The 20,801-nt window shown below is 58.1% G+C and overlaps 3 protein-coding genes across 6 annotated transcripts; 2 read left to right on the forward strand and 1 right to left on the reverse strand.

Annotated features, from left to right (window-relative positions):
• The first annotated feature begins 271 nt into the window (after positions 1–271).
• On the forward strand, positions 272–4,454 carry XPNPEP2 (X-prolyl aminopeptidase 2). Its single transcript, XM_031593922.2, has 21 exons — positions 272–457; positions 536–609; positions 702–812; positions 881–944; positions 1,049–1,153; positions 1,225–1,311; positions 1,395–1,541; positions 1,615–1,716; positions 1,801–1,882; positions 2,124–2,319; positions 2,402–2,491; positions 2,580–2,689; positions 2,769–2,846; positions 2,920–2,991; positions 3,068–3,128; positions 3,216–3,285; positions 3,369–3,473; positions 3,561–3,620; positions 3,767–3,843; positions 3,953–4,051; positions 4,140–4,454. The coding sequence occupies exons 1-21, from the start codon at positions 412–414 to the stop codon at positions 4,335–4,337; spliced, it is 2,034 nt and encodes a 677-aa protein (XP_031449782.2). The 5' UTR covers positions 272–411; the 3' UTR covers positions 4,338–4,454.
• Positions 4,455–4,722: 268 nt separating this feature from the next.
• Positions 4,723–8,848, forward strand: SASH3 (SAM and SH3 domain containing 3). 3 transcript variants are annotated; one of them, XM_031594046.2, is made up of 8 exons: positions 4,723–4,884; positions 5,988–6,083; positions 6,206–6,361; positions 6,433–6,571; positions 6,644–6,795; positions 7,018–7,224; positions 7,514–7,664; positions 7,757–8,848. In XM_031594046.2, exons 1-8 carry the CDS (start codon positions 4,831–4,833, stop codon positions 7,945–7,947), a joined length of 1,146 nt encoding a protein of 381 aa, XP_031449906.1. In that variant the 5' UTR covers positions 4,723–4,830; the 3' UTR covers positions 7,948–8,848. The 3 variants fall into 3 exon arrangements, with proteins under 3 accessions (XP_031449906.1, XP_031449903.1, XP_031449905.1); XM_031594043.2 differs by having other exon boundaries at positions 4,726–4,884; positions 6,430–6,571; XM_031594045.2 differs by having other exon boundaries at positions 4,728–4,884; positions 6,430–6,571; positions 7,760–8,848.
• Positions 8,849–10,090: 1,242 nt separating this feature from the next.
• ZDHHC9 (zDHHC palmitoyltransferase 9) lies at positions 10,091–20,627 on the reverse strand. Of its 2 annotated transcripts, XM_031594047.2 has the most exons (10): positions 20,548–20,627; positions 20,004–20,270; positions 14,406–14,566; positions 13,651–13,809; positions 12,580–12,717; positions 12,395–12,443; positions 11,996–12,098; positions 11,736–11,839; positions 11,054–11,219; positions 10,091–10,770 (listed from the first exon to the last, which is right to left on the reverse strand). In XM_031594047.2, the coding sequence occupies exons 2-10, from the start codon at positions 20,168–20,170 to the stop codon at positions 10,666–10,668; spliced, it is 1,152 nt and encodes a 383-aa protein (XP_031449907.1). In that variant the 5' UTR covers positions 20,171–20,270; positions 20,548–20,627; the 3' UTR covers positions 10,091–10,665. The 2 variants fall into 2 exon arrangements, with proteins under 2 accessions (XP_031449907.1, XP_090006613.1); XM_090150487.1 differs by lacking the exons at positions 20,004–20,270; positions 20,548–20,627 and adding an exon at positions 16,105–16,425 and having other exon boundaries at positions 14,406–14,584.
• Positions 20,628–20,801: the final 174 nt, after the last annotated feature.

The raw sequence follows: 20,801 nt of genomic DNA on the forward strand, positions 1-20,801 counted from the left end.
GTACCCTCGCCCCGTGCTGCTCAATGTCAGTCCCCTCCAGGCCGATGGCAGGGCAGGCTGAGCGGGATGCCGCCGTGACCCACCCCGCGTGCCATCCCTCTCCCCCTGGCGGATGGTTCTGGGGCAGTGCAGCACCCACAGGTTCGCCCATAGCCGGCAGGGACGTGCCAGGCTGAGCTGGCACAGCCGCACCTCCGCTTCCGGGAGATCTTTGGACTCGGTGCTGATTGAGCTGTTTGCTGTTATCTGGTTATCTAGAGAGCAGAAGCGCTCTGTGAAGAGGACAACGACCCCCGGTCTCTGCCCGGGGCCTCGGCATCCCTCCACCCAGGGAGCAAAGGCGCAGGAGGAGGGACCTGTCGCTCCACGGCACCAAGCGTCCCCTCCGCGTCCCGCAGCGCGGTGACAGCCATGCCACCCTCCCGTTGGACAGCAGCCTGGCTGCTCCTGCTGCAGGGTACGGGGCACACATCGCTGCGGCCGGGCTGGGGCTGAGCAGGAGCCCGAGCTCCAGCTGAGGCTCAGAACCCTTCAGGTTGCTTCATGGGACGCTCGCAGCTCGTCGCCTCCCCCAGGACCGACATCAGGGACTGCTCCGTGGACCCCCCGGTGAGCCCCTCGCGCACAGCCCACACCCACCCTGGGGTGCTTCGATGGCCCGCTGCCCAGCCCCACTCCCTTCTGTCCCTTTGTGCCACCAGTACCTGCCTCCCACGGCCACCAACAGCTCGGCACAGCTCACAGCTCTGCGGGATGCCATGCGTGCCCATAACATCCACGCCTACATCGTGCCCTCCACGGATGCCCACATGGTGAGGTGCCATCCCCACGCGCCGTGCCGGCTCTCCGATCTCCTCTCACCTCTCCATCCCATCCCCAGAGCGAGTACATTGCTGACAGGGATGCCCGCCTGGGCTGGCTCACCGGCTTCACCGGCTCTGCAGGTGGGAGCATCCCTCCTGGGCTCTGTGCCCAGCCCTGGGGGGATGTGGGCTGCTGGGGATTGGGACTGGGGGAGAGATGATGCCTGAGACCTTCTGCCCCCCAGGCACCGGCGTGGTGACAGAGGACAGAGCAGCCCTGTGGACCGACAGCCGCTACTGGACACAGGCAGAGAGGCAGCTGGACTGCAACTGGGAGCTGCAGAGGACCAGTCAGTGCAGGGATGTGGGGGTGAGGGGCTGCCCACTGCCAGAACCCCCTCCGCACAGCTCTGCCTTGCAGCCTGGATTGAGTCCATCGGGATGTGGATCGTGGAGGTGGTTCCTGCAGGGGGGAACGTCAGCCTGGACCCTTTCCTCTTCTCCATCGGTAGGGTGGGCTGGCACTGAGGGGATGCTTCCCCATGGGCTGGTCGCTGGGTGATGCAGCCCCGTGGGCCACTCTCCCTGCAGACACATGGAAGAGCTACCAGCAGGCCCTGCAGGGCTCTGGCATCACCCTGCTGCCCATGGAGACCAACCTTGTGGACCAAGTGTGGGGCAACCAGAGACCCCCTTTACCTTCCAGCCACATCTACAGCCTCCCAGAAGAGTTCACAGGTACACCCCCTCATCCATCTCTGCCCAACCAGGGGAGGGCCATGTGCTGAGCCCCTCCCCCCCCCCACCCCAGGAAGCAGCTGGCAGGAGAAGGTGGCTGGGATCCGCCAGCAGATGGAGGAGCACATGCGGAGTCCCACAGCTCTGCTGCTCTCAGGGCTGGAGGAGACGGCCTGTGAGTAGAGCACCAGGGTTGTGGCACTGCCCCAGGGGCATCAGGGTGTGGGTGGGCACAGCTCTGATGTCTCACCCCTGGCAGGGCTCTTCAACCTCCGCGGAGACGACATCCCCTACAACCCCGTCTTCTACTCCTACACTCTCCTGACCACCACCACCATCAGGTGAGCAGTGGCTGCTGTGGGGCTCAGCCCCAACCCTCCTCCCTTATCCTATTCGACCCCCCCACCATCCCTCTACCTGTTTCCCATGCGCCCCTCGTATCCTGCAGTGCCCACCCCATTGCATCCCACCTCCAAGTCCTACATCTTTCCCAGAATCAACCTCACCCCTCCCAGTAAAACCCAGAGGCTCCCTCCCACACCCCCAGCCCCTTCCCCCCCCATCACCATGCCCATTTCCCAGCCTGTTCGTGGACTCTGCACGGCTGACAGTGGAGGCTCAGCAGTCGTTGCGCTCCGGCTGCCCGGGGCCACTGTGTGTGGAGCTGTGGGACTACGGGCAGGTGAGCTCCCACCTCCATCACTATGCTCAGGGCAACGTCACCATCTGGCTGGGCACTGAATACACCACCTACGGCCTCTACAGCATCATCCCCCAGGTGAGGTTCACCACGAAATCCTGCTGGTGAGGCTGGGAGCAGGGGATGGGTTGGCTGTGTCCCACCGTTGTCACCTGTGCAGGAGAAGCTGCTGGAGGACAGCTACTCACCGGTGATGCACGCCAAGGCTGTGAAGAATGCCAAGGAGCAGGAACTGCTGCGAGCTGCCCATGTAAGGCTGTACCCATCCCCTCACCAGCAGCTCGAGGGAGGGGGGGAAGGGAAGGTGACACCTCCTGGTACCACGAGGCTGCCCGCAGGTTCGGGATGCGGTGGCTGTTATCCAATACCTGCTGTGGCTGGAGAAGATGGTGCCGCAGGGGCTGGTGGATGAGTTTTCGGGTGCCCGCCACATCGATGCCCTCCGCAGGTCGGTGCCTACATGGGGGATCAGCCGGCATGGGGCAGCAGGGACCCCCCCGGCATGTCCCCCTTCTGCTGCCTTCCAGGGCACAGCAGTACAGCCACGGGCCCAGCTTTGAGTCCATCTCTGCCAGCGGGCTCAACGCGGCGCTGGCACACTACAGGTGTGGGGATGGAGAGGGAGATGTGCTGTGTGGGGTCGTTTTGGATGGGTTCTCACCTCCCCCTTTTTCCCAGCCCAGCCAACGGCAGCAGCCGACAGCTGTCAGTGGATGAGATGTACCTGGCAGACACCGGCGGGCAATATCTGTGCGTAGCACTCCCTGTTCCCTCTGTACCTGCAGCACAGTGGGGTGATGGGGCCCCACTCACATCCCTTTTGCAGGGATGGCACCACAGACATCACACGCACCGTGCACTGGGGCACACCGACCTCGCTGCAGAAGGTGCTGGCACTGTGGGGTGGTCCCAATGCCGTGGGGCCAGAGGGATGTCCCATACACCATCGTGCTCAGCCCCTTATTCCCATATAGGAAGCCTACACCCGTGTGCTGATGGGCAATATTGACCTCTCCCGCCTCATCTTCCCATCTGGCACAGCTGGTGGGTGTGGAGCTCGGTGTGGTGGGAGCAGGGCAGGGGTCCCATTGCTGCTCCCAGCTCTGTTCCACCTCCTCATCCTCCAGGGAGAACAGTGGAGACCTTTGCCCGCCGGGCGCTCTGGGAAGTGGGGCTCAACTACGGCCACGGAACCGGGCACGGCATTGGCAACTTCCTCTCAGTGCATGAGTGTAAGCACTGGGGGTGAGATGGGACAGGGTGGGGGGGGGGGAACACACTGTCCCAGTGAGCCATAACCTACCCTGTGTCCCCTACAGGGCCGGTGGGCTTCCAGTCCAACAACGTGCCACTGACTGCAGGCATGTTCACATCCATCGGTGCGTGCGCCCACCCGGCTCCTGCTGCCTTGGGGCTGTGGGGATGACTGCGGGGCAGTGCCAAGGCTCCACAGCTTTCTGCCCAGGGGGGTGGGATGGGGTGGAGGTGCTGCCGGGGCTCAGGATGTGCTGGGCACTGTCCCCAGAGCCTGGCTACTACCAGGATGGTGAGTTCGGCATCCGCATCGAGGACATCGTGCTGGTGGTGGAAGCACAGACCAAGGTACTGCTGACCCCCTTCCAGGACTCTGCATGGGGATGGGGGGCTCTGGCACAGCGAGGGGCTGGCAGTGCCACGGGGGCTGCAGCCACCCTCTGACCTCCCCCAACAGCACTCTACAGGGGACAAGCCCTTCCTGACCTTCGAGGTGGTGTCCCTGGTGCCCTATGACCGCAACCTCATCGATGTCAGCCTCCTGTCCCAGGAGCACGTATGGGAACCAGGACGGGCAGAGCTGAGGTGGGTGCGTGGGGCTGGGGTGGGGACGGTCACTCAGATGGAGATGTGTCTGCCTACAGCTCCAGTACCTGAACGCCTACTATGAGACCATCCGTGCGCGTGTGGGACCGGAGCTGCAGCGGCAGCAGCTGGAGGAGGAGTACCGTTGGCTGCAGCGAAACACTGAGCCTTTCCCACTGAGCAGTGCTGCCTCCACCACCGCTGCCATGCTGGGCGTGCTGGCCATCACCTCCCTCATCTCCGTGCTGCAGGCCTGACCCTGCCACCAACAGCCAGGGACGTTTCTTCTCCTTGTTGCTCACTTCCTCGTTGTGTCTTCTTTTTATTTTTCTTTCTTAATATTTGTGCTTTGCAATTAAACGGCGTCAACGCTGGCTGTGTGCATCAGTGTGCTGGGGCTGGCTGAGCGTGACCCAACCCTGTGCCCCACGCAGGGGTTGGCCGAAGTGCAGGGCAATGGGACGTGATGGGTACGGTGGGAACCTCGCCCTCTGCTCGGGGACGCGCGGAGCCCAGCAGCAGCGGTGGGGATGGGTGCGAGGGTGTGAAAATGGCACCGCTCCGGGGCGCTGGGCAGGGCGGCCGCTTCGAGGAGAGCTTCCTTCCTCCTGGCCCGGGCTGCGCTCCCCGAAGCTGAGCGGCTCAGAGCTCTCATGTGACCGCCGGCTTCCTGTGCGCTTCCCAGCTGCGGTGCCGACGCTTCGGTCCGTGCCCCGCCAGGCGCTGCGCCGTGCTCCGGCACCCAGCACCATGCTGCGCCGAAAGCCATCCAATGCCGGCGAGAAGGAGCCGGGCCACAGGAAGGTGAGCGCCGGGACTGGCCCGGAGATGGCCATCCTTCACTGATGGGACTGAGGGTTGAGAGCACCGGGTGATGCGGGCTGTGCGTCCGGGAGGTTGGGATGGAGCGGGGCAGAGGTGGCACTGCCAGCAGCCACCAACGACACCGCAGCCCCACGAACGCGCAGCTCAGGCTGGGAGCTGAAGCTGCTGGAAGCAGCCACCACCACCCGGTGCCCGCCCAACGCGGGGCGGCAGCAGGGGCTGCATCCTCGGGGTGCGGCAGTGATGCGGGGTTGGGGATGCTCAGACCCCTAAATGACTGCGGGCATCCGTAGGGTCGTGCCGGGGGGCAGCAGCTCCCCCTCCTCGCTGCTCTCTGCAGTGTGGGCGGCCGCTGCCGTTTCCTGCCGGGGGGATGGCGGGGCTGCCGGGCACGGCTCCCAGCAAGGTGTCTGCGGTCGAGGCAGCGCGAGGTTGCAGCCCCATCACGTGCATCCGCCGCTTCCTCCGGCAGCTCTGCACCGGCACGGAGCCCTCGGCCTGCGGGCAGGGTCTGCAGCAGCAGCAGCACCGTTGCTCTTCGTTAGTCTCCATTGCAAGGCACTCCCCAGCAGAGCCGAGCGGGGTCACCGCGCTGAGAAGCTCCGGGCTGCTGAGCGAATGGCTGTGCAGCATCCCGCGGAGCAGGGCTGCCCTAGAGAGCCCCGCTGGGCATCCCCACCGCTCTCACTTCCCTCTCGCTCCCTGGCTGCAATGCTGCTGAGGGTGCAGCGCAGGGCAGGGCCCCCCTTCACCCCTCCCGCCCCCCCCTCCGAGCTCGCGGTTTGCCAACGCTGTGCCAGTGCTGTTGCAACACCGGCTCCTCCCCAGCATGGGGCTGGCTGTGCAGTGAAGCCGTGGTGCCAACTGCAGCGCCGGGAGCTGCTGTCACACAGGGATGCAGAGGAGACTCTGAGAGCTCAAAGTGCAGGAGCAGGGAGAAAATAAAATGGGTGCCCAGTGGAGCTGGCAAAAAGAAGAACTGGGTGGGGAAGTTGCAAGGCCGTGGTTGAGGGCAGCGCTGCCATGCTGGGGGTGAGCAGAGAGCAGCACAAAGAGCCCTCACCCCCTCCCCACGCCCCCAGCTCTCCCTGCAGCGTTCCAGCAGCTTCAAGGACTTTGCCAAATCCAAAGTCAGCTCCCCGGTGACGAGTGAGAAGGAGTTCAACCTAGAGGAAAATGTAAGCACCTGTCCCCACCCGCAGCCCTTCTCCAAATCCCGTGAGGCACCCAGGGGCCTGGCATTGCCCTGATCTGGAGCCTTGGGAGCCCCCCATGCCCTCCCTTCTCTGTCTCCCCGCAGATCCCCGAGGATGAGCCCAGCAGTGCAGGCCCTGAGGAGGCGGCTCGGGGCAGCAGCAGTGGGATGAAGCTGGGCAAGAAGTGGCGGGCTGTCATCTCCCGCACCATGAACCGCAAGATGGGCCGCATGGCCGTGCGGGCGCTGGCTGAGGGGAAGGTGAGAGCAGGGCTTGGGGCTGTGGGGCAGCCATCCCCGTTCTGCAGCACCAAGCCCACTCCCCACAGCAGGCGGAGGTGGAGGAAGAGGGGTGTCCGTCTCCCCTGCCCTCAGCTGGCACAGAGGAGCCGGGCCACGAGAAGATGCCGCTGTCCTACATGGAGATGGAGGAGGACTCACACCCGTCTGTCAGCCGCCAGCTGTCCAGCGGTGAGCACAGCCCAGGCTCCAAGCATGGCCCCAAGTTCGGCACCGGTGCTGAGCCCTGCCATCCCCTTGCAGGCAGTGAGGGGCTCAGCCCCAGCTCCACCAGCCAGGACAGCCCGCGGTTGGAGGACAGCAGCCCAGCCTACACCGGGCCCTTCTGTGGCAGAGCCCGTGTGCACACCGACTTCACACCCAGCCCCTATGATAAGGACTCGCTGAAGCTGCGGGTGAGGGCCAGGGGGTGTCTGGGAATGTCTGAAGGGGGGTGGGCACGGTGGTGGGAGGCTCAGGGTGGATATCACACTGCCGAAGCCGTAGTGGGGTCACCATCACCCAGATTGTGGGGATGTGGCACTGAGGGATGCAGTGATGGGCATGGTGGGGTGGGCTGGGCTGGGGATCCGAGAGGGCTTTTCCAACCCAAATGATGCTGTGATCTCTTGGATCAGAAAGGGGATATCATCGGCATCATCGAGAAGCCACCTGTGGGCACCTGGACGGGGCTGCTTAACAACAAGGTGGGCTCCTTCAAGTTCATCTACGTGGATGTCATCCCTGAGGAGGCAGCCCCCACCCGCAAGAGCCGGGGCCAGGCCAAGAGCAAGCGGCTCAAGCCCAAGACCCTCCATGAGCTGCTGGAGCGCATCAACCTGCAGGTGAGGGCTGGGGGGGGAAACAGGCACTGCAGTGGGGCAGGGGCAGAGCTCACCTGGCCCATGGGGGACAGTAGGGGATCACATGGGTAGCACAGGGGAGCAGTAGGGATGGGATGGGTTGGGATAAGGATCAGAGCATCATAGGAAGGAAAGGTGGAGCCTCCGCTCTGCTCCCGCACTGTCCCATCCTCTGGTCCCTCTGCTTCGTGCCTGAGCGTGGCTGAGGACAGAGGGGATGCACGAGGCTGGAGCAGGGCTGGGTTCTCCATCGTGCTGCTCGCTGCCCCAGGAGCACATCTCCACGCTGCTGCTGAACGGCTACCAGACTCTGGAGGACTTCAAGGAGCTGCGGGAGACCCACCTCAATGAGCTGAACATCACCGACCCCCAGCACCGCGCCAAGCTGCTCACAGCTGCTGAGCTCCTCCTGGATTATGACAGTAAGGGCTGGGCAGGGGATGTCCCACATTGGCTCTAGCCTTGGCGGCTGGGAGCAAGCTGATGGCCTGATGTTTTGTCCTGTGTCCCCCAGCAGCAAGCAGTGAGGCAGAGGAAGGGGACGGCACCGCTGAGCAGCATTCGCCCTCAGAGCCCAAGGGGGACATTCCCCGGGACTCGGGCTGCTTCGAGGGATCTGAGACCCTGGATAGCAGCCGTGAGGAGGCCGAGCTGCCGAGCCCTGAGGGGCAGCTGCAGGCTCTGTCCCTGGCAGAGTCCTCCTGAGCCCCCGCCGTGCTTTACAGGCTCTGGTGTGGCAGCGGACAGAGGGGAGAACTCGGTGGGGTGTGGGTGAGCCCCAGGGATGAGGGCACACTGCAGGACCCTGTGCTGTAGGTGGGTCGATCCCCCAGGTGTGCTGTTCCAGGACGTTCTGTGCTGCCTCACACCACCATCCCACGCTGCAAGTGCTCCAGGCACTGCGGGAGAGTCCCAGAAATGCTGCAGGTCTGTTTGCCAGGGCTGGGCTGCCCCATTTCATCCACAGCTTCAAGAGCTCCTCTGGGAGCCCACATCTGCCAGGCCAAGCAAACAGCGGCGCAAAGGAGCCTGTAAGGACAGGGACAGCATGGACAGAGCAAGCACAGCACTGAGCAAATCAAGCAAGCAAGCAGAGGCATCGAGGCAACATCTCTACAAGCAGGACTTGGCTTTCCCCGACCACCATCCTCACACAGCCAAAGCAGATCGGGGAAGGAGGTGTGCAGGAGGTTCAGCTGAGCCCTGAGAGCAGCCCAGCAGGACACCAGGAGGCAGCCCATGTTCCAGAGGGGCTGTGTGAGGAAGGGGGCTGAGCACTGTGCTGCCTGAAAGTGAACCCATGCAGGTCCAGACTTTTCCCATAGCCCTGCAGGACACGACAGGCTGATCCCTCCCAGCATCAGCTGCTCCAGGCATCTCTGGGAAGGGGCAGAGGAGCTGCAGCACTACTGGGGCAATGAGCTGATGAGGAGTGTGTATCACCTGTAACCAAACCCTGGGGTTGTGGGAACTGCAGCATTCAGACAGCTGAGGCCCTCACAGCTGCACTCAATCACCTCCAACTCCCACACTGTGGGACCACTGTGGTGGACCTCTGAGCCTCGAGTTTGTTCTTTTATGCTTGATCCCAATAAATACATGCTCTGGCCTTCAGCCTCCTTCCTACCTACCCCAAAGGCTTGGGGAGAGAGATGGGGGCCGAGCAGTGCCTGTTCAGTGAGGCTGCAGGCAATTTATCTTCCCAGGACCAGCTCCTGCTGCACTGGTGGCTGTGTTTGGGGGAACAGCAGGACACAGGTAAGACAAGGGCTGGCTCCAGCGCTGCATGGATGTGTGAGGTGCACGGGGGGATGAGGAAGGAAGCAGCTCACTTGGGGAAGCACAGACAAACAGAGGCAGAGGCTACAGCTCAGCCATTTTCCAAAGCAATTAAGTTTCCTTTGTTGTTTAAAAAAAAAAAAAAAAAAAAAAAGAAGAAGAAAAAACAACCCTCACCCTACCCCCACTTCCTTCACAAGAACCTGAACAGAGCAGACAGGAACCACAGGTGCAGGCAGCATCCGTGACAGCCTAGCAGGCAGCACTTGACACACTGAGTTAGAAAATAGATTAGTACACCCCCCAAAATACACTTCTTTTTTTTTTTTTTTTGCAATGACTTTGAGATTTGCCCAGTAGAGCATTGGTGCAGGCAGGAGAGGTGTGCAAGGGCAGTGGGGCCACTCCAGATACGCAGGGAAGGACTCCAGAGCTCCTTGCAGGCAGCTGCAGGGACCAGGCTGCCCTCCTCTCCATCTCACATCACTACTGGAAGCAGCACGATGCAGAAGGACAGGGAATGAGGGGGGTACTGCAGCATGGAGCACACCCAGATGGGAGGGATGGTGAGCTGCTGGGACACAAAGACACCTTCCCTCCAGCTCCAGCCTCTGCGTGGCCCCAGAGAGGGAGAGCTATGATTGGAAACTAGTATCAGGGCCTTCACCATCTCTCCTGCTTCCTCGTGCAGTAGGGCAGCACGAAGGCTCTATAAGCCGGTCAAAGATGTCTGAGAAATGCAGGGGGGGGGCACGGGGACACGACAACACCACACAGAATCGGGGCTGAGGTTGCATGGAGCAGCAGCTGAGCGGTGTGACCCAGCCCGGCAGGGAAGGGTGCAGGCACCCACAGCACCTTCAGCCCTGGCATGAGGCCGGGAGGCAGCTGGGCACACCGTGCACGCAGAGACAAGCAGCAGGAAGGAGGGCTGCTCTGCTCCTTTCCCCGCCCCGGCACACGTGAGCTGCAGGGAAAGATGCCAAGGAAGGCCCACACCACCACCGCTCTCACACCTGCTGAGTCGTGTGAGGAGGGAACACAGGAAGGAAATGACTTGAGAAACCACTGCCAGCAGAACACCTTCCCAGTTTTTTGGGCCCTTTTGGCACCGCAATGTCTCCTGAACAACCCCTGCCACGTTCACCAATAAAACAATGCCACAGATTAGAGGAAGGAGGGAGGAGGGGAGAGAGGACGTTACTGCCATAAATCGCTTTCCCCTTCCCATCAGGATTCCTCAGCAGCAGGGCACAGGCCGGCCCTAACGTCGCATCCAAGCTGTGTGACCACAAGTCATCTGCTCAGTCAGAGCCAGACGTGGGGACAGCTCAGACCACTGAGCCAGTATTTAGCGTTGAAGACAACCTGCAGAGCAAGAGTTCCTGCCTCGGCCTGCAGGGAGACCAGCCAGTGGTGGGGAGTGTCCCTCAGTGATCACAGTAGGCCACTTGTGCTCGTTATCCTTGGCCACCATGCAAGATCAGCACCAGCCCGCACTGCCTGCACATCGAGATGAATAATGACTAAAGCAAAACGGCCGTGAGGAATCATTTGCCTGCCATCCAGCCCATCTCCTCCTCTCCTCAATCACTTCCAGCTTTGATTCGACAATACAAGAAAGTTCTCCCTTTCAAGCAGAGGCTAGTGCTCTGCTTGCCCAGCATCCTGGGATAGGGCTGGGAGCTCCCCAGTTGTTAGCTGCTTCTTCTCTGGCATCTCAGCGTTGCTCAGGGATGGCACAGGGACCTGGAGAGAGAAAACAGCAGTGACTTACATGAAGGCACCTCCACGCCTGTGCACAGAGATGTGGCCCTGAAGCCCCTGCCTCCAGCCCTGCCAGGCAGAGTTCTCAGATGTGCTTCAGAAAATGGAAAGCAAGGATCCACCACAGAGGCAGAACATCAGCTCCAGGAAGATGTGGAGCACAGGACTGCTCCAGCAAGAGCAGTCTGGACTATTTCTGCTAGAGAAATAAGCAGCTCACACCTAAGCAGGAGTAGGTCCAGTCCATATAGAAGGGATCACTCACGGCACTCTGGTGAGGAAGGCTGCCATCCTGTTGAGTGCTGCTCTCTTCTGCCTGCCCACCAGGGCCCTGAGCAGCAGTGGGCTCTTGAGCACTGGGCCCCCGTGTGCACGTCTCCTCCTGAGCTGCATTCTCCTCTTGCTGCAAAATGCCCCGTCTGTCCAAGACGCTGCAAGAACAAAATCACACTGTTAAGAGATCTGCACCTTACCTGCATCAGCTTCTAGTTTTCCTAGCAGGAAAACTGCTGATAGAAGAAGACAAAAGTCAAGGGAAGAGGTTCCCTGACTCCAAAACAGGCTATGTACAGCATCATCCTAGCTTACAGTGCCAATGTTTCTGCTAGGAAAACCAAGCCCACTGGAAAGCAACCCAGTTCAGTGTGGGAGTCCACCAAAACAAGTGCCCTGGAAACTGCCTCCTCTCCATGTGCTGGCCCAGAGAGGGGGAATTCAGCCCTCCCTTGCTTCCCAAACACACTGTTTGGGAGTACATCACTGGAAACATGCAAAGAAGGCAAAACAAGACCTTCCTCCTTGGAGCATCTGGCAGTAGCCCAAAAGAATTCTAGAAGCCCTCAGCACACAGTGGAGAAAGGCAGCTGGGTCTTGCACCCAAGGAGGAGAATTCCTCAGGGTCCCAGGATCTGGAACAGCAACAGCAAGGTTGTCCCTCAAGAACGTACCTGGGGGGCAGAGGCCCACAGAGCACCTCACAGCAGTTCTTCACCATGTTGCCATGGCTGTAGGGATTCTGCACACGGTTCTTTCCAGTCCAGGAACCCTTGATCTGCAACAGACAGGACACAAGCTCAGATATGCTCCACCCCCACCTGCCCCCAGCTGCAGCATGAGTAGGGCAACTTAGCAAGATGGTTGCAATGGTTGACACGTAGAGGAAGCAAAGTGAAACAGGGGTGACTCAGGAGGAACAGATTCTACTTACATCTTCGTTGGTTGTCTGATTCAGTGCCACCAGGAAGGTGTGGAACCCAGTTAACCCCACCACCGACCACAGGGTAAAGAAACAGATGAGCACCTCCAGTACAGTGAGAACAGTTAAGGACTGGGAATCAGGCAGACAGTCAAGCCCCAGATGAGTCACACCACCCAAGTGCACTGGTCCAGTTTCTCTTTTTCACTCAAGCACAGTTTTCTGTTTTATGCCCTCCCAAAAGCCACTGGAATTGCTTATTACCTTGTAAATCAAGGAGGAATGGGGAGATGCCCTGAAAAACTCCTTAGAGAAGCCTAGGCATCAGGATTTCATTCCCTCCATAATGCAGCCCACACTTCCCCCACCAGCTTAGGAGAAGCCAACCCCTCTGCACTGCGGGAAGGATATGTCCCTGGGGTTTCCTTCAATGTGTTCAGGAACCCAATCTTCAGAGATTCTGGCAATATAAAGAAAGAGGTATTCGGTCTCTGGGACATCACACCGAGTCCAACTCCCTTTCACAGTCTGTTAATTCTGGGTTCATAACATCACCAGCATCTTCCCTCACCCTCAGCCAGCCCAGCCAGACTCACTCAGTGCTACGTAGACTATGTCAAAGGTGAAGATGTAGATGGTGAGGAGTGACAGCGAGAGGATGAAGAGGTAGAAATAGCGGTAGTTCCTCTTCCCCACGCAGTTGCCCACCCATGGACAGTGATGGTCAAAGCGCTCTGTGAAAGCAAAGATGGAAATCAGTGCTGCTCCAAAGCAATTCTGTCTGCCTCCAGGTGTTTATTTCTGTGCCTTGAACTCAAAAATCTACACGGCTGACAGGAACTCTTTGGGCTAACAAGGTGACCTCCCTGCTAACTCAAGGCTCTGTATCATGCTCCCTTCCAGAGGGAGCAGTGGAGGCTAGGTAAAAGAGTGTGAAACTGTTCTACTGAGTCAGTTTGCATCTTAAGCTAATTTAAGAGCTCAGCCCCATGCATGTCTTCTCTCCCAGAGACCTGTGGTATAATAGCTTTTACAGCACGCAGGTTGGCTGAGGGGCTGGGGGTTCAGCAGTTCTCATTGAACCCACGTGCTACCTTACTCCTACTGAGATCATTAAAACGGGGTTGAAGAGACTGAGTAAATGGTCAAAGGACTGCACAGGAGATGGATTCAAAAGGGGAATATGAGCTAATTATGGCACGTACGAGGACTAAGAGAGCTGCTGTGGCAACAGGAAGGGGACAAGACAAAAAAAGGGTACTTGTTGAAAGAGCATGGTCTCCAAGCTCGTACAATTAGTTGTTTTCACACAAGTTGCAGCTCTTCCTCTGGCCCAGCAGTTCAGTGAAACTCAAAAATGGATTGTGTGTTTACATGGTTAACTTAGACTTATATAAGAATAGTTATTGCCAAAGAGATGCTGGCAAAGACAAACCATCTGGCTTCAGGTTTCTGAGCAAATCTCAAGCTCCTCAGGCTTAAGATGAGGCAGACTGTCCCCATCTGTTCAGACAACACCATGCTGGACTTCCTCCATCACTGCTGGAAGCACGTGCAGCGTGAGACAGGACGCAGAAAGAGACTGAGTGCAGATCTTCACCTGCTCCCTTCCAAAGGCTCTCACCCAGCACCCAGATGCAGGAGCAGCCACAGCCTCTTCTACTCACCCACACAGTTGTCGCAGATGCTGCAGTGAGAGGCACGGGGTGGACGGAAGATCTTACACGTGTAGCAATACTTCAGCTTCACTATCTGGTTGTTGATCTGGAAGTTTTTAATCCGTGGGGGCGGGCGCTGACCCTGTGGCACAGTCCCATTGGTGGCCTCTGAGAGCAAGAATCAAGCAGAGATCAGACTGCTGCTATGACATGACAAGACTAGAGCAACAAAATCTCCTCCCTGCTTTTTCCACCTGCTGGCTCAGAACCTGCTGGGTCTAGAGCCAGTGGATGTAGCACTGCTCACACACTCCAGAGCCAATCTGCCAGCTTGGAGCTGGAAGAAGAGATGCCAGAGCTTTCATGAAGGTATGAGGAAAGTAAAAAAAATAAAAATTAAAAATTAAAAAAAAAAAAAAAAAAACATAAATCACTGAACAGACCTTCATCCGCCAAATTTCCTTTTTACTTGAAGAATTACAGGTCCTGCATCAAGCTTCCTGCACTCCTTACCAAGAGCAAACTGAGCTAATAATGTACACAGCTACTGACAGAGAAAACTGCGTGCGTAAAGGCTGCCAGAAAGGAACATTGCACCATCTCTCTGAGACTCAGCCAAGCAGAATTAGCCCTCAGGTTGTAAGATGCCCAGTCCGGGACTCTTAGAGGCTCAAGAGGGAATAAAGCTGTGCAGAGAACTTAAAGTATGCCAGAAACACTGAAGCTTTTCCAGTCATCACCAACTGGGCTGGTGCAGCACTCACCAATCTCCATCTCAATGAAGGCTGCTTCATCAGGCAGGGCTCTTGGGATCACCCCAGGATCACTGAAGCTCGTCCGCAGGAGTGTGGCCATGGCAAACAGGAAGAGAACTGCTGCAAACACAGGGATGGCTGGAGAGAGCTGGACTGCCAGGTATCGACACCTGCAGAAGAGGGCAGGAAGCAGTGAACTGGATCACAGTAAGGTCTGTCCAGACCAGGACCTCAAATTCTGGCACGTCATTGAAATGCAGGCACTTCTGTTCAGCACTTCCTTCTGATCCCACCACCAAAGAGGCAACATCACTGGGGCAGCTCTAACAGCCAGCTACGACCAGAGATGCACCATGAATTTAACCAGGCAGAACACAGTATACTTTTGAGTACTTTGCTTTGTTTCCAGTTCCTGTTTTGCCCAGTCACAGGTGACAACAGAAACAAACAGCCAGCTCCAGAGATCCTGCCTAGAGGACATCTATGGCAGCCACTGCCAAGAAGGCATACCTTACAGGAGAAGCACCCAAAGCCTTTTCTGAAAGCCCACAAGCACCAACATGCACTGGAGCAATAGGAATCTCTGGCTGTCCCATATTCAGGCAGCTTCCAGCACCACCTTTCCTTCTCAGGACAGATTCACGTTCAAGCACAGTGTCCCTGTGCAACAAGACACCTGGCTTCCCCTGACTCTTCTGAGGCAAGGGACTCAAAAGAAGTTCCAAATGAAGTAGGAAGGCTCTCCCACGTGTGTTCCTGAGAGGGGAAACACGGCCTGAGGTTTGTTTGCTTTACACATACAGAAAAGCCCAAGCAGAAATTTGTGTTGATAATCCTATTGATGGAGGCAGTACAGAAGGACAAAGGAAAATAATCTCATTATGCCTCATGATTCTTCTGGACACCTGTAAATGTCTCCACGGGTGATTCAGCACAGGCCACACAGAAGGTGTGTACGGAAATCATGGTTTAGGGTGGCATCAGGCTGATAAAATATACATTTTTACCTTGGTTCCTTCACAAAAGCCTGCTTGTGTTGGGGTGAAGTTCTGCTTCCTTTGCAGCAACAAATTCTGCAAACTCACCCTTCACTGCAGGAAGGCTCAACAGATTTCCATGTGCTGCTGCTCGGCTCTGGTGCCTGTCCCCTGTGTGCAGCAAAGTACAGACAGACCACACAGCACGGCACGCTTTGGCCGCAGTGACACGTAGGGCCCATCCCCTAAACCAACATCATTAATTTTAGACTCTACCAACTCTGCAATTACTCAAAACAGTACAACCCTTGGAGCGAGGAGCTCCTAGTTTGCAAAGGCAGAGCGAGCAGTGGGAGGGCTGGGCTTACTGCCTCAATGCAGCTCGAGATAACTTTGCCTTCCCTTTTGTAAGGACAAAGTCTAGAGAGAGAGAGCTGCAAGTCAACTCGCAATTAAACAGCAACCTTGGGTCCTGTTTTGGGAAGGAATACTCCTGCACACGGTCTGTCCCAAAGGGCTGCAGCGTGACCCTTGTCCAGCTGACAGGACAGCTTTCATAGCTGCTGTAACAACAGGAACACGTTATGGGCTTAGAGAAAGGATTCATCAACTGCATTAAGCTGAGCTGAAACGGGGCCAGAGCTCCCAACCTCAGCCACACATCGACACCTTCACAAGTTTCTTCAGCGTGCTGTCAGCACAGAGATTTACTACCTGCAAACATGTGATGTTGCTGGGTGTGCTCCTCAGGCACAGAATGAAGCTTTACAGCAGAGGTTCTGTGCACAAGCACCAGCATGGATACGACCTGCTGCTGGCTGACCACTTCATGGGAACCTCTGCAAGGAAAGCAGCAGTGTGGGGAGGCAGAGCTGAGGCTGCACCATGCTGCTGTCACACCATGTGGCATGGGAATGGGAAGGAGGCTGTGATTTTAGGAGATGGAAGATGAGTGCACGACTGTCCTCTCCGCTGCAGCAAGGGAAACAGCACCATGCAGAGCAGGCTGGGTCCTGGCTCAGCAGGAACGAGGAGGCAGCCAGGTACTCACTGTGCTGGGATTCTTCAGTTCATGCTTTGCAGCGTGATTAAGCTTGGTAATTCATTTACACTGCTAAGTAACAGACATTTTAAAGATCTTTTGTTTGGGAAAGCTGAGCGCCAACAGAGACACACTGTTGGGATGTCAGGATATGGCTCCTCCTCCCCTCCCAGAGCAGTATCTGTGTTCTGGAGCATTTTGTCATCTAATACCAGACAATAACAGCACTATTACAATGCGCCGTGGGAGGGGGGTGAGAAAGACTGAAACAAAGAGACCATTAGAAAGGGGAGGGGGGAGCAGCCAGAAGCAACAGATGGAGGTGCTGCGAGTTTAAGGCTCGCTGTCCTGGTGACATTGAGGCCACTTGGGAAGCCGTGCCGTGGCCAGCACAACCAGCACAGCCTAGAGGAAGGGGAAAACCTGAGCACTGTCTGCAGCACAGCAATTCAGGCTGGGAGTCATTCACCACACTGAGGCACAGCTGGAGCCGTTGGGAGAAACCATCCCCATCAGTCAGCAGGAACAGCAGAACCACATGTTGGAGTGCAGTCACACTGTGAGCACACACTGGGTGCTCCCAAGCTGCCCAAACCCACATCAGCAGTAAGGCAGCACCAGGGTCTGTGTGGGGAATGCTGGTGGAGCAGAGGAGTGACCTGAAAAGTGCAAGAGAAAGGGCAGGTAATGCAGAAACACAGGGGCAGCTCCACACGGACACGTCCTTGTGAGCAGCATGAACTGAGCTCTGCGTGCCATCAAGTTCAGAGTACAGAGAGCACGACAACACTAACAAGCACCTAACAGCTCCTGTGCAGCTTTAGACAATGCTTAACAAGGCTCTGAGCAGAGAGGAAAGCCACCTGAGCTGCAGCTCCGAACAGCACAAAATCCTGAATCTCTGGGGTTTACGAAAGAAAAATAAGCGGAAGGCAAAGTCAGACGAAGGGTCAGCTCAGGTTTCTCAACTTATCAAAAAACAAAGACGTTTTAATGCCTACATAGCTAAGAACGTAGAAAAAACCATAAAGATAAACGAGCTTGGTTATCAGAAAAGCAAACAGCAGCCCCTTCCCACAGCCAGGAGCGTGGCATGGCGGGCACTATCTTGCTGTAACATTTACAAACGGTGAGTGCTTGTGCTAAAAAGCTGGAGACAAAAGAAAAAGAGAAGTGGGTGCCTGTCACTGCAGGACAGCCCTTGCAAGGGCACCAGCAAACAGCAAAGAGAAACCTGCACAGTCAGAGGGGACGTTCTATCCCCTCCCGTCCTTCCCAAAGCCATTTCAGCAGGGTTTCACCTGTCCTTCCCATCGCATCCAACCCCATGGGTACAGCTGGACACTGAGCACCTGAGTACAGCACACTCAATAAATGCCTCAAATAACACCATTTAAACACAATTTTATGTGACACGTTATGGCTGTGAAGCAGACCCAACGAATCACAGGGGTCGACTCCATGGGGACCAGCTCAGCTTGGGAGCAGCAGGAGCTGCGATCTGCCCTTGGGCACACTGCCCAGTGCTCCCATAGAGCCCAGTGCCTCTGCTCCTTTGGGATGGAGGGGCCAACCTCCGGGTCCAGCAGCTGGATCCATCCTCCGGGCCTCCTCCTCTCCCCTCTAACAGCATTCCTATCTGCAGCTTTGAGGTCAAGAGAAGAGAAGCAGCGGAACGCCCGCTCGCTGGCTCTGTTGAAGCGGAGATGCGGCAGATCGGGGGAGAAAAAAAAAAGCCACCAGCAGCAGCCAAAGCAGAAAGGCTGTCATTTGGCGGCTGGGGAGGACTCCTTCTGCGAGCAGCTTATCTCGTGACGTGCGATGCCAGTCGGCAACGGATCCACACCACGGCGTTTGTAACCGGAGCCAGCGCGGCACGGCGGTGAGCGCTGAGCTGCGGTGCTGGCTGGCTGCAGGCACCTCCAGCCTCGCTCAGCCAAGGTGTGACTGCGCAAGTGATTCAGCTGAATGGAACAAGCGCTCCAAAGAGGCACCCTGCAGTCAGCACGCAAGGACTCAAACGACTCCTCCACCCAGCAGGCTGCTCGTCTTTGCAACCGAACCCCACCGACCCCAATTGGTCCATTGTAGAACAAACTTCGGGGGGGGGGGGGGAACGGTGAATTTCAGTGCAAATGCCAAAGAATCTGAATCTGAAAGGAATGAGTAACACACCCAGCAACAGACAGATGAAAGCCAAGGCCCTCCGGGTAGAGCACCCTAATGCACACAGATAACACAAAGGGTAACCAGGGCTCCAGCACTAGACTTGACAGCCTTCGCAGCACAGCTAGCAAAACAAAAACACTGTGGAGTGTTTCTGGTTTGGAAGACAACATTTCATTCCGCTCCCAAATTCAAAAAGCCACCAACAATTTCATAACAAAACCACCTCGCTCAAACAGAGCGCGTTAAGGCATCGTGTTTTGAGATCATCACATCGATGTCTGGGGTTTTTCCAGCCTCTCCCTCACCTGCAGAACCCCGCACCATTCTGCTCCCGGCTGCACCGCCTTCACTGCCAGCACGTGCAGGGCTGTGGACATAGGGCACATCTACTTTATGAGCTGCAGCAGGGGACAGACTGGGGACAGGCTCCGCAGGGAGCGGGAGCAATTATCTCTGCCACTGCTTCAGGAGTAGTAACACTTAGTAATTGCTCCTGCAAGGCAGGAAGTCTGAGCCCCATTTTTTTGATAGGACATCATCAGGAAGCAGTGCCATTGCTTACCCGTGACACTGAGTCAGGAATCATTTCAGGAGCCCAGCACCTTGTGTTGCAGCTGTGTGATGCTCATCCCAAAGCTACGCGGCGACTAAGCAGAAAAGCCAATCTGGTACCCAACTGGGGCCTGACAGCAGGCACTGCCCGTTGGCTGGGACATGAGAGAGCCTCCCTGGGGCTTCCAGAAAGCCCTTCTGAGGCCACATCTGCCAACACAGAGGGCAATGCTTGGCCAGAGGAAGTTGAGGCCATTTCCCTGGGCTGGGGCAGCCCAGCACCCGGGCTATTGATTTGGGAGAACAACCAGAAGAACAAACAGGTTCCTCCGTTCACCTTGCTGCCTTAAAGAGCTTTTGTGTTACCTAACACCAGGACTTCACCGCTCTGAGTCCAACAAAAACACGCCGACGGAAGCCGAAGAAGGAAAGTTCTGTTGTTGTTGAAGCTGACATCTCCTGATCAGGCCAAAGAGCTGTCCTGCCCCCTCACGCAACAGCAGCACTCAGCCAAACAAATGCCACGGTCTATTTTTCAGGGGGATCAGCACACAGCTTGGGCTGCCCCTCCAAAAGAGGGCTGTGGGGAGGTGGGAGGCCCCGTCCCTTGGGCAGAACCCACCTGTAAGGGCTGCAGGACCGGACCAGGCGCTGCCAGCAGCTCCGGGGCGGTGGGATGGGCGCTGACCCCTCTGCTGTCAGATTGCATCCATGCCTCGTTGGGTCCCAACCCCTCCCGCTAAGCCAAGGCCACGGGCCCATCGTGGCGATGGGAAGAAGGGCACAAAGACCCTCCTGCCCCCCCAGCACAGCAGCGCGGTGTCAGGAGGTCCCACCCAGCTCCACCCCCCCCTCCCCAGCACTCACTCGAAGGTGAAGAAGAGGGCGCAGGTGCCGAGGATGAGGAATAGCGTCAGGTAGAAGATGCCCTTCTGCCGGGCCATCATGATGCGGCCATCGCAGCAGAAGGTGTTCCTGCCCGGCAGTTTCTCCCATTTCCGTACCACCTTCTTCCTCGCCACCATCACCGACATGGCGGGGCCGTCAGTGGGGCCGCCGCTCGGCCGGGCGCTGCCGCTCCGCCGCCCCCGGCATCCTCGGGCCCGCCTGGGCCGGGCTGGGCTGGGCCGTGCGCTGCGGGGAGAGGGCGGCTCAGCACGGGGGGGTTGGGAGGGGGTGGGGGGGTGGTGTCGTCATGGCAACATCCCCCCCCCCCCCCTTTTTTTTTTTCAGGCTGTCGCTATGGCAACCCGCGGCTGGGTGTGTGCTGGGGGTGGGGGGGGACAGGGCGCGGCCGCGGAAAGCCCCGCGCACACCGAGCGCGGCTCCCGCCCCCCCGGGAACGGGGACGGGATGCGATCGGGAGGAGGAAGGGAGGAGGGAGGGAGGGGAGCGCGCGGCCGCCGCTCACCCCCAGGCGGTGTCGGCAGCGCCAGAGCGGGCCGCGCCGATCGCTGCTCAGCGCCGCGGGAGGGGCCGCCACTCCCCGCGACGCCGCTGTGGGAGCGGCCGCGCCCGCCATTGGGCCGCCGCCGCTCGGCGCCCCGCCCCTCCGCTCCCCTCTTCGCTCTCCCATTGGTTGGACTCGGTGTCGGTCTCTGGCTGTTACCAACGCTCCCGTGCGAACAAGGGGAGGCGGGGATGGGGGCGGGGCACGGCACGTGG

Source organism: Phasianus colchicus, chromosome 14 (genome assembly GCF_987193195.1).
Source record: "Phasianus colchicus chromosome 14, bPhaCol1.hap1.1, whole genome shotgun sequence".
In the NCBI taxonomy this organism is placed as follows: domain Eukaryota; kingdom Metazoa; phylum Chordata; class Aves; order Galliformes; family Phasianidae; genus Phasianus; species Phasianus colchicus.